Source organism: Myxocyprinus asiaticus, chromosome 29, assembly GCF_019703515.2.
Source record: "Myxocyprinus asiaticus isolate MX2 ecotype Aquarium Trade chromosome 29, UBuf_Myxa_2, whole genome shotgun sequence".
Classification (NCBI taxonomy): Eukaryota; Metazoa; Chordata; class Actinopteri; order Cypriniformes; family Catostomidae; genus Myxocyprinus; species Myxocyprinus asiaticus.
In genome coordinates this window covers 9707675-9723868 of record NC_059372.1, presented here as the reverse complement: position 1 = coordinate 9723868, position 16194 = coordinate 9707675, and the positions used below count along the sequence as shown (strand labels likewise).

Here is a 16194-nt window from a genome sequence, read left to right as displayed (position 1 = left end):
ATATATATATATATATATATATAGTTTATAAATATATATATATATATATAATTATTATTGCATTTTATATTATTATGTTGAAAATTGTTACACAGTTACTCACGTCACACAGCACACACACTTCAAACATGTTTGGTTAAATTAATTAAATCACTTAAAAATAACTGTAAAAACAAAAGAACAATCTATTATTTGTTTATTAGAATTACTCAATTTAAAACTGTACGTTTTTGTTTATAATTTTATTATTTATTAAAACCGTATATTAAATAGAAATTAAATGTTATGTTTATATTAGTTATAGTGAATTAGTATTTGTTATTATTTTTATTTATTCATACAGTATATAATAAAATAAATCTCATTAAATAATTAATGAATTCATGAATCATTCCTGCCTGTAGGCTGCACTGCTGCGCTCGGTTCAATTGAAAACGCTGCAACGAAGAAATTATGTTTACCGCTAAGCAGTTCATACTGTCGCAAAACCATCAACACTCTCCAGCAGGACCCAAAACAACAAGTTCAAGTTATAATATATTATACATTACTAAACAGATTAATTCCAACAATGATACTTCAATCAGATGACTAATTGTAACAGCAGTCCAGTGTCAGTACTACATGAATCACAGCTGACACCTTCATGCAGATGGCATCGTTCAACGGAGAAGGTAAAGAAGACATAAACTATTTAATAAAAAATACAAAAACACAGTTTTAGTCAAGAAAACATTAATCCAGGGTGGTCATTATGTTTATGTTCGATTGATGTTTGCTGACACTGTTATCTAAATGATGAAAGTCACGAGTGGTTGTAAATCCTGCTTGTCGTTTATAATAATGTAATAACAAACTTAAACTATTGTTTAAATTTCATACCGGATTGTTGCTCTAGATTGCTTTACAAGCAAGTGTTAATATAAGTTTCTTATAAAGTTCTGTGGTGGTATTGTGGTACAGACATCAGATGAAAACACCATGGTGCTTGATTGCCATTTACATCCAAAATGGTAACATGCAAAACCTTGTTAGTGCCATGGTACATGTCCAAGACACATAATATTGCCAAGGTGTCAAAGTACCATAGTATCGCCATTGTACATTTTGGTACTTTTTTATTACCTAGAAAATATTTAAAAAAAATAAAATAAAACATTGGATTTATCAGATCCATATGCTTATTTACACGTGTCTTTATTTTGAAATGTCAGTGGCTGTTAAAAGCGGCATGCTTTCTCAGTACTCGCATTTTATGTTGTACGTTTGTTGTCGTTGCACAGGAATAAACCACCTATTAATAGAAGTGAGTCCAGACATTCACATCTGCGGCTTCTGCAAACAGCAGTACAACGACTTTGAACTCTTTCTTGCGCACAAGCAAAATGGATGTCAGATTCCCTCAACTCATATGTCACCAAAAAATGCAGGACCCGACGGTATGACTAATGTTTAACCACTCATGTCACTGTTGAAGGTTAAAATGTACTTACTGTTATACTAGACAGTGCTGCTGTTACTAAAAGGTCTAGACATCGACTAGATGAAACACCATAGAATTTGCATGATTTTTTTATGATTCTTTTTACTCTTTGTGTATCAAAAGTCAAGAAGAACCTCACCAAAGCCCAGAAGTCCCCCTCCAAAAAGCTTAAACATGCACTTACTCAAAAAAGACACATGTGCACCTTCTCAGGTTAGTGTCAATACACAGAATCATATACACTACCAGTCAAACCTCATGAAGTTGGTTGCTAGAATGCCCATATGAGTAGTAGGTGTGTTCAGACTTTTGACTGGTAGTGTATTTATTTATGAAGTATCATTTAAGTACTTTAGAGATGTTTTAATTTATTTGTTTCCCCTTAGGATGTTCATTCAAAACACAGTATGGCCAAAAAGACATGGAGAGACATATATTAACGCACACAGGTAAGTGATTACTCTTTTTTTTTTTTTCTTTGTCCAACACCTTTAAATCATGTAGCCAAAACTATATCAGAGAGCTGAGAACTGATTTCTTTCTGCAGGTGAGAGGCCGTTTGAGTGCGAACTCTGTCATAAACGCTTCAGCCGTCGTGATAAGCTGAATCTTCACAGCCGTTTGCACACAGGAGAGAAACCGCACAAGTGTAAGTACTGCCCGTACGCGGCGGCTGACAGCAGTAGCTTAAAGAAGCATCTTCGGATCCACTACGACGAGAGACCCTTTAAGTGTCAGATATGCCCGTATGCCAGCCGCAACTCCAGTCAGCTCACTGTTCACCTCCGATCTCACACAGGTGAAGACACTGTTTCACTATCAAATTCCTTAAAAATATCCCAGAGCTGCGTGATTTGAGCACGTTGACATGCAATATTTATCTAAACAACCTAATGCAGATTCATTGATTCAGAATTACCTTAGATTAAAAGAATAGCACAGCCAAAAGAGAAAATTCTGTCGTTATTTACTCTTATGCCATTCCATACACTTATGACTTTCTTTCATTCATGGAACACAAAGATTTAGCAGAAAGTCCAGTCTGCACTTGACAGTGAGTTTTCCAATGAAAGTGAATGGAGATGGGAGCTGTTGGGCTCCAAAAGTGACAAAAGTAGGGCTGTCGATTAAAATTTGTAATCTAATTAATTACATTATATGCCGATTAATAATGCAATTAATTGCAATTAATTGGCCCTCAAATATCAGTATTTCAGTATATAATGATTAAACACACCAATCAGCCACAACATTAAAACAACCTGCCTAATATTGTGCAGGTCCCCCTCGTGCCGCCAAAACAGCACCAACCCGAATAGCATTCTGAGATGATATTCTTCAAACCACAATTGTACAAAGTGGTTATCTGAGTTACCGTAGACTTTGTCAGCTCGAATCAGTCTGGCCATTCTCTGTTGACCTCTCTCATCAACAAGGCGTTTCCATCCACAGAACTGCCGCTCACTGGATGTTTTTTGTTTTTGGCACCATTCAGAGTAAATTCTAGAGACTGTTGTGTGTGAAAATCCCAGGAGATCAGCAGTTGAAGAAATACTCAAACCAGCCCATCTGGCACCAACAGTCATCCATGCGATTATCTAATCAGCCAATCATGTTGCAGCAGTGCAGTGTATACAATCATGCAGATACGGGTCAGGAGCTTCAGTTAATGTTCACATCAACCATCAGAATGGGAAAAAATGTGATCTCAGTGATTTGGACTGTGGCATGATTGTTGGTACCAGATGGGCTGGTTTGAGTATTTCTGTAACTGCTGATCTCCTGGGATTTTCACACACAACAGTCTCTAGAATTTACTCTGATTGGTGCCAAAAACAAAAAATCCAGTGAGTGGCAGTTCTGTGGACAGAAATGCCTTGTTATGGGAAAGGTCAACAGAGAATTGTCAGACTGGTTCAAACTGACAAAGTCTACAGTAACTCAGATAACCACTCTGTAAATCACAGAGGCAACTAAACGACATATATATATATCCAAAGTAAAACAAAAAGTTTTAGTGATTAAAGAGGATCACTAAATCAGAAGAGTTATTACCCTCAGGGAGGCATTTTAGGCAACCACGGTCTATCAAGAATGTGTATCAGATGTCATTTGTGCCAAATGCAGTCAGATTATTAAATGCGTAGCTGTGTGTAGATATGTGGGTGGGTATTTGAATATGCCCGCAGAGGGTATACTTTTAATGGATCATATTTATGTTTTTTTTTTCTCTCTCTCTCTCTCTTTATATGATGTTTTATGTGATGTGCTGGTGTTTATTTTTTCTATGATGAAGCCGAAGACAAATTTCCACATTGTGGATAATAAAGTCACTGAACTGAACTGAACTGAAGAATATCATCTCAGAATGCTATTCTGATATGCGGGTTGGCGCTGTTTTTCCGGCACGAGGGGGACCTACACAATATTAATCAGGTGGTTTTAATGTTGTGGCTGATTGGTGTATATAGCTGTATTTATATAATTATAAATTTAAAATATATTATAAATATAATAATTCAGATAATTAAAATGCATTACATTATTGTGGCAAACCAGTAATCATTGACAGGACAATACAAAAAGCTCTAGAAGGTAATAGATTATTTGTCCTTAAAACCTTCCATATAACATAATATTTCCATATGACATAAGCCTGTCATTGGCTTACAGTCCACAGCAATCTTTTGCAATTGATTTTGTCAATCTGTCTGAGAGATTTATTATAAAGGCTTTTCTGTTGCTGTTCTATAAACATTTACACAAGTCTCCTGCCCTGCTTAGCTGTCAATGCTAGAGATTAATATATTGAATGCTGGTGAAGCATTTATTTACCTAATTTGGCATAACTGTTTCATTATGTTCTTTCCATTGTGTTGATGCATTTTAATTAGTGTTGGTCAGTCGACAAATTTTTTAAATTGTGATTAATCACTTTTTTTTTGTAGTTAATTGCGATTACTCACAGATTTTGAAAATGCTGCAATTTGACACCATATTTTTTTTGTTTCCTGTTAAAATGTATTTATTTCCATCTTAGTAAAGAAAAGAAAACAATATGTAACAATATAATGCTTTATTAACATTTTTCAAACAAAGCCTTCGACAGTATAAAGATAGAAATGCACTAAAATAGCACCAATTCAAGTAACATTAAACGTTTCACAAAGTCTAATTGTAAGTTTGAATAATTGAAAGAACTAGTCCCCCATAGGTTGCACATTCATTGCAATGGGCATTAAATCTCTTGAACTCTCATCCTCCACAATATTAATCTGCCAGTAGACTATCCGCTTTCCAACAGCAATCGTAAAGCTGTGTTCATTCTTCGCTTCAGAGCGTCAACGCCAGTGTCAAACTCCACTTTAAACTCCACACTTGCAGACAAAAATGTCTCATTCTGTGTTGTGGTGACAGATAAGAAATGGCGTGCTTCTGTGGTAATTAAAATGTGCCTTACATAGGCTAAAAATACTCCCCATCTGGGCTTGTTTTGCAAGAGGTCCTTTCTCCATCATTTTATCACTGACAGTGCTGTTGTGTGTGTGTTTGTGAAGTGTGCAACAGTGTATTGACTCTGAGTGGACACATTACAAAGGTTCCACCCTCCCATCAAGTGTTTATTGTGGTTTGTACTGTATTAATGGTAAATATGTTAATTGCGATCAAGAAAACATGTTAAACTTTTTTAATTAATCGCATGTGTTAACACATTAATTCTGACAGCTCTAATTTTAAGGAATAAATCATCTGTTTTTTATGCAAGTGAGATGAGTAAAGAGCACTGTAGCATATTTATTTGCAACTGTACTTTGCTTCGAGTTTATCGCTTTTGGAGCGTCTCATTTTGGTTGCATCGCATCATAGCGTTTTCACAGCGTTTTTAAGTCGCTGTGTCAAGTTAAACATAGTTTGAGATTAAGAAACATTTAGTCGAGATCCGTGCTCCGTCCAGCTATGTTTGAATGCAAAAACACATTCTCATCTCTTGCTGTTGGTAGTAACAAGCAAGCGTGAGTGCAGTTTGTTCTTTGTACAGCTGCATGTTGCCTATACAGCTGGAGTTTCACTTACTGCCCCCTGCTGAAAACTGGTGGTACTTCAAACTAGAATTGCTCTGATGGTAGGAATATTCCTTATTACAGTCCGGGGACATGATCAATTGCATTATTTATTTATATTTTGTATTGTTTTTATTATTATTTATACAATTAATCACACTGAATTAATGTGTTAAATCGACAGCCCTACATCTATAAAAGTGGCTCAGACTTCTGAAACCACACAATAGTTTTGTATGAGAAGCTGAACAAAATTCAAGTCATTATTCACTCAAAGGTTTTACATCTGCCATAGCACTTAAAACTCATTCTGTCAGTTTGTCACACAAATCTTAGTGTCTTCTAAAGACTTGAAATATAGTGTGCAAGTTCTATAGACTACTTTAATCATGCTTTTATGGTGCGTGAATATTTTGACAAACATTTCCTGTTTTGTTCTATGGATGAAAAACAATTTTTAGTTTAGTACGACATGTGGGTGAGTAAATTGTGACAAATTTTTGTGTGAATCGTGATCAGTTAATTCCCTGCTATTATTGTCAATACAGTAGTTTTTGATACTACTTTTGCTATTTTTTTAATTAAGTTGCTAGTTGATCTTTTTTTGTGATAGAGAAGAACAAGTAGTGGAATATTGTAATACTTATATTTAGTTCATATCCTTGGATGTTTTCTCTTTAGGTGATGCCCCATTCCAGTGTAATCAGTGTGATGCCAAATTTAAGATCAACCATGACTTGAAGCGGCACAGTCGAGTCCACTCCGGCGAGAAGCCTTATAAATGCGACCTCTGCGAGTACCGCTGTGCCGTGAAGGCCAATTTAAAACCGCACATCCAGCTTAATCACAGCGTAGTAGACTCCTTCCGCTGCACGGAGTGTGAATTCCAATGTTCAACCAAAGCCACCCTACGAGACCATTCCCGCCAGCACCAGCCTGCCCAGCCGCTTCAGTGCAGCAAGTGCATTTACTCCTGTTCCAGCAAGGGGGCGCTCAAGATCCATGAGCGTGTGCACTCGGATGAGAGGCCCTTTAAATGCGAACACTGCTCCTTTGCAAGCAAGCAGCGCAGTAATTTGTTAATTCACAGGAGAAAGTGTCACGCAGATAGGCCAGGCAGACAGAATAAGTCTGGACGAAGGGGCGGGGCTGGAGAGGAGTCAGCCAAACCTCTTAGGTCACGTTACCGGGTGAGATTAGAGGTGAGGCAAGCCTTTTGTTGTGACTTGTGTGAGGCTTCGTTCGTAAGGGAAGATTCTCTTCGCATCCACAAGAGGCAGCATAATAATAACCCACAACAGCGTAGTCTCAATCAGGCATCAACAACGTTGCAATCGCAAACCGTTGTCAAACAGTCCGTACAGGATCCAGGACAAGCCAGCGTTGTAACTGACACACCATCAACCTACAGCAGAATGCATCTTAACATCATCGTAGCGCCCTCTATAGGACCAGAGGACACTTTTGTCCAAGCATCAGTGGATGTACCCACTGCAAAAGTTGGAACGGTTCTGCTCAGTCCTGAGGATCATAACATGCTTTTGAACCCTGTACAGCACGTCAGCATGCTAACACCTGTGCAGCACATTGTTGCCCCAACATCAGGGTGCAGCCTTGAGCACCAGACAGTTTTACTCACTGATGAAAGCACCTTTCAGGCCATTGAAACTACGGCCCAGACCAATGGCTCTACTCAAAACTTCATCACTTCCTGCTCTGACTCAGCTTCAGACGCCACCCACACCTTCATCACTTCCTGTTCTGACCTTGAAAGCCTCCATACGCTCATCCAGGAAGGGGGAACTGAAGTTACAGTGGTAACGGAGACAAATTCCTCGATCGCCACCACAAAAGAACCCCTGAACATTGACGGTACATCTCATTATGTGTCCAAACATGCGGAGGAAGCCATGCCTGAAGATCCTTTAAATATTGATCCATCAGGGGTCGTTCTTGTTCAAAGTCTTCCCCTGACCATTTCAACACAAGGCCAAGAAGCTAACATATACCATCTTTCACCTCACCATATATTTTCAGACTCCAATACAGTGGATATCAGTGACGATTCACAGTTACGCAAATATTAAAGGGATTGTTCACCCAGAAATTTTCATTTTCTCAACATTTATTCACCCTCATTCTGTCTTAAACTCATTTGACTTTCTTTCTTCAGCGGAACAAAAACTAAGATATTTTGAAGGATGGATGAGGTGTTTTTGTCCATGCAGTGTTAATCAATGGGGTACATAAAGGACATAAATGCAGCATAAAAGTAATCCACACAACTTGAGTGGTTAAATCCATGTCTTCTGAAGCTATACGATCGTTCTCGGTGAGAAATTGGCAAAATGGAATTCCTTATTCACTTTAAATCTTGACATCCAGCCCATTTGGAATATAGTGCAGACTTTAAGATGGTGATTCTTTGTGTCCTTTTTGGAGCTTGAACGTTTTGGACCCTATTGACTTGCATTGTATGGACAGAACCATCTTGTGCAGTCTTCAAAATATTTTCGTTGGTGTTCTGTAGAAGAAAGATAGTCAAACAATGTTGAAAGGGTCAGTGAGTTGTTTTTTTCTGTTTTTGAGAAGAAATTACGGTTTCTATTCTGTTGTTTGTCACACAGAAGTTTCATATTTAAGTTACACATCAAACCAAAAGTGGACCTTTCACATTTTTCTTCTGCCAGACATATTGAAATAAATGTGTACCCATTTTCATTAACTTGCTTTGACCATTTTAAATCATTTGTGTGGCATTATTAGTGATATTTTTCTACGGCAAGCATCACAATTACTGTTGCTCATACTTAGGGTTAGAGACTTATGCAAATTAGTAATAAAGGAATAGTTCTCCCCAAAATGAAGAAACTGTCATTAATGGCATTTACATGCATAACAATACGCTGATAACTATCAAAAATAACCGTATTCAAAAAAATCTGACAACGCAAGAAAACTGCGCTTACATGAGATTAGAAATTATCAGATTATTCTCTGCTTTTGATGTCAAAATGTAAACAGTCATGCTCAAAACACCTGCACACATTGGATAAGCCGGTAAGAATGTAATGCGAAAACAGGGTAATGGGCAAAAATATACCAGAGTCGATTAGATTATGCTAAAACCATTCATGACTTTACATTAATAAAGGAACAGCATTTATGTTTTGAAACTAGTGAAAATGCTCATTTTTGATATTGGTAATTTGGTTTTATTGTAACTAGTGAGAAAGCCTTTGAAGATGTCTTTAATTACTGTTATCAATAATTTATTGATATTTGAAATCCATTTCCAGATATCTGAAATACCACATCTGAGATGATGAAATACATTTCCAGATATCAAAAATTAGCATTTTTACATGTAATTAAATTGTTGATATCAGCAGTGGATATTTGTTGTAGTAACAATGTAACTATTGATCATTTTTGCTAGTAAGAAGTGCATTGCTGATATGTGAAATTGGAATCTCAATTAGTAAGAAATTAATTACAGAAATCTGTAATTGCATTTTGATCAGGAGTGACTGACAGATCATTATGTAATTCTACTAGTGAAAGTGCAATTACAGATATCATTAACTATGTTTTTACTATTTAAAATATATTTTTACATATATACATTGTCAAGAAAAAAGTATGTGAACCCTTTGGAATGTCCTGCATTTATATGAATACATTTATCTTAAAATTTGGTTTTAACTTCGTCTAAGTTACAATAATGAACAAACACAATCTGTTTTAACTAATATCACAAAATTATTTTATTGTTCTTGTACATATTGAATCAAACATTCACAGTGTAGGTTGGAAAAATTATGCGAACCCCTAGGCTAATGATGTCAACAAAAGCTAATTAGAGTCAGGAGTTGGCAAACCTGTTATCCAAATAATGAAACGAGATTGGAGGTGTGTGTTAGAGCTACTTTGACTTATAAAAAGCACGCAAACATTTTGAGTTTGCTATTCACAAGAAGCATCTGCTGATGTGGACCATGCCTTGCAAAAAACAGATATCAGAAGACCTACGATCAAGAATTGTTGCTTTGCATAAAGCTGGAAAGGGTTACAAAGTAATCTCGAAGAGTTTAGATATTCATCTGTCCACAGTTAGACAAATAGTCTATAAATGGAGATGATTTAGTACTGTGGCTACTCTTCCTAGAAGTGTCCGTCCAGCCAAGATGACTCAAAGGGCACAACGCAGAATGCTCAATGAGGTACAAAAAAAAAAACCCTAGAGTGACAGCTAAAGACTTGAAGGAATCATTGGAACTGGTTAACATCTCTGTTCATGAATCTACTAAATGGAAAACATTAAACAGTAAAGGAAGCCGCTGCTTTCCAACAAAAACATTGCTACACACCTGAAGTTTTCCAAAGACCACCTTGGCACTCCACAACGCTACTGGGAAAATGTTTTGTGGACTAATCAAACGAAGGTTGCAGCAATATGTATGGCGTTAAAAGGGCACTGCATACAAACATGAAAACATCTTCAGGCCTGGACCGCTTGCCATCATCGAAGGAAAAAAGTTTAAAATTCCTTCTGAACATTGTGCAGGTCTAATCCGCTGCTACCGGAAATGCTTGGTTGAGGTTATTGCTGCCAAAGGAGAATCAACCAGTTATTAAATCCAAGGGTTCACTTACTTTTTCCACAGCACTGTGAATGATTAATGGGATGTGTTTAATAAACACATGAAAGGTTATAATTGTTTTTGTGTGCTTAAGCACATTGTGTTTGTCTATACTTGTGACATTGATGAAGATGAGATCACATTTTATGACCAATTCATGCAGAAAAGCTAATTCCAAAGGGTTCACATACTTTTCTTGCCACTGTATGTTTGCATATATATATATATATATATATATATATATACATACAGTGCATCCGGAAAGTATTCACAGCGCTTCACTTTTTCCACATTTTGTTATGTTACAGCCTTATTCCAAAATTGATTAAATTCATTATTTTCCTAAATTCTACAATACCCCATAATGACAATGTGAAAGAAGTTTGTTTGAAATCTTCGCAAATTTATAAAAAAGAAAAGAAAAAAAGAAAGAAAAAAAAATCACATGTAAATAAGTATTCACAGCCTTTGCTCAATACTTTTTTAAGCATCTTTGGCACCAATTACAGCCTCAAGTCTTTTTGAGTATGATGCTACAAGCTTGGCACACCTATTTTTGGGCAGTTTCTCCCATTCTTCTTTGCAGGACCTCTCAAGCTCCATCAGGTTGGATGGGGAGCATCGGTGCACAGCCATTTTCAGATCTCTCCAGAGATGTTCAATCGGGTTCAAGTCTGGGCTCTGGCTGGGCCACTCAAGGACATTCACAGAGTTGTCCCGGAGCCACTCCTTTGTTATCTTGGCTGTGTGCTTAGGGTCGTTGTCCTGTTGGAAGATGAACCTTCGCCCCAGTCTGAGGTCCAGAGCGCTCTGGAGCAGGTTTTCATTAAGGATGTCTGTACATTGCTGCATTCATCTTTCCCTCGATCCTGACTAGTCTCCCAGTTCCTGCCGCAGAAAAACATCCCCACAGCATGATGCTGCCACCACCATGTTTCACTGTAGGGATGGTATTGGCCAGGTGATGAGCGGTGCCTGGTTTCCTCCAGACATGACGCTTGCCATTCAGGCCAAAGAGTTCAATCTTTGTTTCTCATGGTCTGAGAGTCCTTTAGGTGCCTTTTGGCAGACTCCAGGCAGGCTGACATGTGCCTTTTACTGAGGAGTGGCTTCCGTCTGGCCACTCTACCATACAGGCCTGATTGGTGGAGTGCTGCAGAGATGTTTGTTCTTCTGGAAGGTTCTCCTCTCTCCACAGAGAAATGCTGGAGCTCTGTCAGAGTGACCATCGGGTTCTTGGTCACCTCCCTGACTAAGGCCCTTCTCCCCCAATCGCTCAGTTTGGCCAGGCGGCCAGCTCTAGGAAGAGTCCTGGTGGTTCTGAACTTTTTCCATTTACGGATGATGGAGGCCACTGTGCTCATTGGGACCTTCGATGCTGCAGAAATTTTTCTGTACCCTTCCCCAGATCTGTGCCTCGATACAATCCTGTCTCGGAGGTCTACAGGCAATTCCCTGGACTTCATGGCTTGGTTTGTGCTCTGACATGCACTGTTAACTGTGGGACCTTATATAGACAGATGTGTGCCTTTCCAAATCATGTCCAATCAACTGAATTTACCACAGGTGGGCTCCAATCAAGTTGTAGAAACATCTCAAGGATGATCAGTGGAAACAGGATGCACCTGAGCTCAATTGTGAGTGTCATGGCAAAGGCTGTGAATACTTATGTACATGTGATTTTTTTCGTTTTTTATTTTTAATAAATTTGCAAAGATTTCAAACAAACTTCTTTCACATTGTCATTATGGGGTATTGTTTGTAGAATTTTGAGGAAAATAATTAATTTAATCCATTTTGGAATAAGGCTGTAACATAACAAAATGTGGAAAAAGTGAAGCGCTGTGAATACTTTCCGGATGCACTGTATATATATCATGAATCAACTATTTTAATGATGCAGTGCCAGTTCTATTCTGTAGAAAGCAGTGCAGTCCAAACAGTCCACCCAAACTTCACATTGTTCTGCTGTATAGTCAGTACATTGTTTGCTCTTGGTTATGCATCTCAACAAATCTGATGTTTTCTGTGTAATTTAGGAAACAAGTGTTCCCAGAGTAGATATTAAACATGCAATCTTTAATTTTGGGCCAGTAGCTGATATCCACGTTGTATCAGTTAACCAGTGCCTACATATGCATGCAAATTATCGCATTTCCTGCAGTGACAGTTACGAGATAAGATCTTTCAGGCAGTTGTATTGCTGCAGATGGAGACACATGAAATATGTCTACTGCATTTTACCTTTGCGTGCATATGTCTGACCACCAGTCTCATATCAGGCCATTTACCTTGCCACAAACTCAGGAGTGCTGCTCACACTGAGCTCATCCTCCATCCTCAAAGATAAAGTATGTGGCCTCTTCCTCTCGGGGGATAGGTGGGGTGGAGAGCACCTGTTTGTGCAGGTTTTGTACCAGCAACACTTGACATTTCATATTTTGATCAGGGTTGTGATAACATGTCCTCTTACAATGGCAGACCTATTAGAGTTTCATGTAAGAAGCTTGGTGCAATAATACAACCATTTCCTATGTATTGGCTAATACTTTATAATGTTGACTGGGCAGATACAACAAGATTTTGTTAGAGAGTTCAATCTTGGATTCGATTTTTACAGTTAAAGGAATACTCCGGGTTCAATACAAGTTAGGCTCAATCGACAGCATTTGTGACAATGTTGATTACCACAAACATGTATTTAGACTCGTCTGTCCTTTTCTTTTTTTTTAAAAAAACCAAAAATCGAGGTTTCAGTGAGGCACTTACAAAGGAAGTGAATGGGGCCAATTTTAAGAGGATTTAAAGGCAGAAAGGTGAAGCTTATAATTTTATAAAAGCACTTACATTATTTCTTCTGTTAAAAGTCATGTATTATTTGAGCTGTAAAGTTGTTTAAATTGTCATTTTTACAGTCGTTTTAAGGTTTGTTGGCAGTATATCGTCATGGCAGTGAATTTGTAAAATTGGCTGTAACTTTACACAGAAAAGGTTAGTAAGCAATTTTATCACACTAAAATCATGTTAACATGCATATTGTTTACGTTTTGTTACTATACTTTTAAAACAGTGAGTATTTTAACATTTACGAATTGGCCCCATTGACTTCCATTGTAAGTGCCTCACTGGAACCCAATTTTTTTTTTTTTTTTTCTTTTTTTTTTTTTATAGAAAAGGAGTTAAAATATATGTTTTGTGGTAATCAATATTATGCCACAAATGCTTTCGATTGAGCTTTGAATCCAGAATATTCCTTAATATAATGATTTTATATTATTGTATTGGGATTTCATTACAGCTAGACATCACATGAAAGTTGCCCTGGTTGTGGGTTGATAAATACATGATTCAAATATTTTATTTAATTAAATATTTTGAAATTAGATCTTTGACCTGATGTTTACAATGAATAACGTTACAATTGTATAGTGATTTCATTACAGCTAGATATCGCATGAAAGTCGCCAAAACTGGTTGTGTGTCAATAATTGAAAGATTCAATTCTTTTATTCTAATAATGTTTTTCAAACTCGAATCTTGGATTCGATTTTTACAATGAATGATGTTATTATTGTACTGTGATTTCATTACAGCTACTGTTGATATAGTATTGCATGCAAGTTGCCTGAACAAATTCCTCCAGCCCTGGTTATATAATAACATTTTGATTCTTCCATTTGATTCAGTTATTAGAAAATCAAAGCTTTGATTCTATTTTTACTGTTAATACTTACAATTGACTTTATAATTGTTTAGTAATTTCACCACAGGTAGACATTGCCTGAAAGTCATCGAAACAAATTCCACCACCCTAGTTGTGTGTCGACAAATAAAGATTCTATTCTTTAATTTCATCCGTTGATTGGATTAAACATTTTGATCTTATTTGTAATTTATGTTTAATTTGTACAATTAACTTTATAATTGTACAGTGAATTAATCACAAGACATCACTTAAAAGTCACTGAAACAGATTCCACCGCCCTAGTTGTGTGTTGATAAATAAAGATTCGATTCTTCGATTAGATTCTTGATCGGGAAAATTCCGTAATGTTATTTATTTCGCATTGCCTGTCTTTATTTCACAATAGGGTACAATGGGGCTTAAGGCACATCTTACATTTTTTTTGTGATCACAAAAGTGTGTCAAGATTGAAAAAAATACATTTATTTTTATTGAATATTGATGAGCAACATAATAATGATGATGAAAAAAAATAATGATGGAATGTTGTTTTGATTCAAATTCATAATTTTCTAAATTTGGCTAAATTTATGTGTTTGGGTAAGAGCATAATATTAATAAGCATGTCCTTAATGCCTCGTGCGCGGAACTCGCGCTTCCGCATTTGACATCCGGGAATTTATGCGAACAACATCGTGCGAGACCATACGAAATAGCCAACTCGGAAATTATGTATGAAATTTCATGATATCGGGTTGGATAAGCTCTCCACTGGACAACATTCAATATTTGCCGAACTCATTGACACTGTCCCCTGCTGCACTCTTCAGTCAGCATGTGTTTGCATGGAAGTGAAGACTACATCTGAGAGTCGCAAGAGGGACAAGAGCACATCAATTTTTCAGTCAGTGCTAATAGATTTAGCAGCTCAGTACTGACCCCTCTCTCTCCCTCTCTCTCTTTGAGAGGAATCACTTTGTGACTCATGAATGATGTTCAAACAGGAGAAAAGCCAAACACTGTGAGACGTGCTGTGTTTTGATTATCCAGCGCTGCATGAAGCTCGTACTGTGCAGTGTGTACAGTTTGAGCAGATATCTGGGGAAGAAAAAAAATTATATTTAAAATGTTTTAAGAGTTTTAAAAGGTTCTTTAATGGCATTACAGTATAGAAAATATAAGAAGTTCTCTGATGACATCATAGGGAATTCAAAAAGTTCAATGACACCATAGGACTTTTAAGAGGCTTTTATCTATGACATGATAGGAATTTAAAATAGTTATTTTATGACATTAATGTATAGACAATTTACAAAGTTCTCTTATGACATCATATGGATTTTTAAAAGGTTCTATATGACATTGCTGTATAGAAAATGTTAGAAGTTTTCTTAGACATAGGGATTTTATAAAGTTCTATGTTTGATTATTTGGACGTTTTATTAGACATCTTACTCGGAGGCGCAGCGGTGTTCTACAAGTGCTCCAAGAGATGCAAGCGAGGAAAGACCCCCGGTGCACCTGTGAAGCTTCGTCAACGGCTTTAGGAGTCCGCTGCCTAATATTCTTCTGGTGAATGTCCGCTCCCTCGCCAACAAAACGGACGAACTGCTTCTGTTCACTCAAACAAATAACTCTGTGTTTCACGAAAACCTGGCTGATTGAAGCCATCCCAGATGGCGCTACATCTACCATGCTTTCAGCTGTTCAGAGCGGATCGCATTGCGGAATCATTGGGGAAAACGAGAGGCAGTGGAACATGCTTTTACATCAACAAAAGTTGGTGTACAAATGTAACAGCGTTGAAGAAGATGTGCTGTCCTAATTTAGAAGAACTCTTCATCAACTGTAAGCCTTTCTACTTGCCACGGGAGTTTTCCTCATTCTGGTGAGTGTGTACATCCCGCCACAAGCATGCATGAATGCAGCGCTGCAACAGGTGGATGATCACATTTCAGTCACGGAGCAACAACTGCCAGACTCTCCATTATTCTGGGAGATTTTAATAAAGCTACCTTAACCTGTGAACTATCAATTACAAACAACACATCACATTCCCAACCAGAGAAAGAAATATACTGGACCACTGCTACACCACTGTAAAGGATGCATATCTCTCTGTCCCACGCAGCTTTAGGACTCTCTGATCACTGTCTGGTTCATCTTCTCCTGACCTACAAGCAGAAACTAAAATCAGCTAAGCATGTAATAAGAACTGTAAAGAGATGGACTAATGAAGCAGAGCTGGAAATACAAGTCTGCTTTGAATGCACTGATTGGAGTGTTTATGAAACTGCAGCCACAGACCTGGACGATCTCACA

The 16194-nt window shown here is 37.4% G+C and overlaps 1 protein-coding gene across 2 annotated transcripts; it reads left to right on the top strand.

The window, feature by feature from the left end:
• The first annotated feature begins 479 nt into the window (after positions 1-479).
• On the top strand, positions 480-8269 carry LOC127419989 (zinc finger protein 64-like). 2 transcript variants are annotated; one of them, XM_051661874.1, is made up of 6 exons: positions 480-674; positions 1284-1439; positions 1607-1696; positions 1870-1932; positions 2031-2132; positions 6226-8269. In XM_051661874.1, the coding sequence occupies exons 1-6, from the start codon at positions 647-649 to the stop codon at positions 7629-7631; spliced, it is 1845 nt and encodes a 614-aa protein (XP_051517834.1). In that variant the 5' UTR covers positions 480-646; the 3' UTR covers positions 7632-8269. The 2 variants fall into 2 exon arrangements, with proteins under 2 accessions (XP_051517834.1, XP_051517833.1); XM_051661873.1 differs by having other exon boundaries at positions 2031-2282.
• Positions 8270-16194: the final 7925 nt, after the last annotated feature.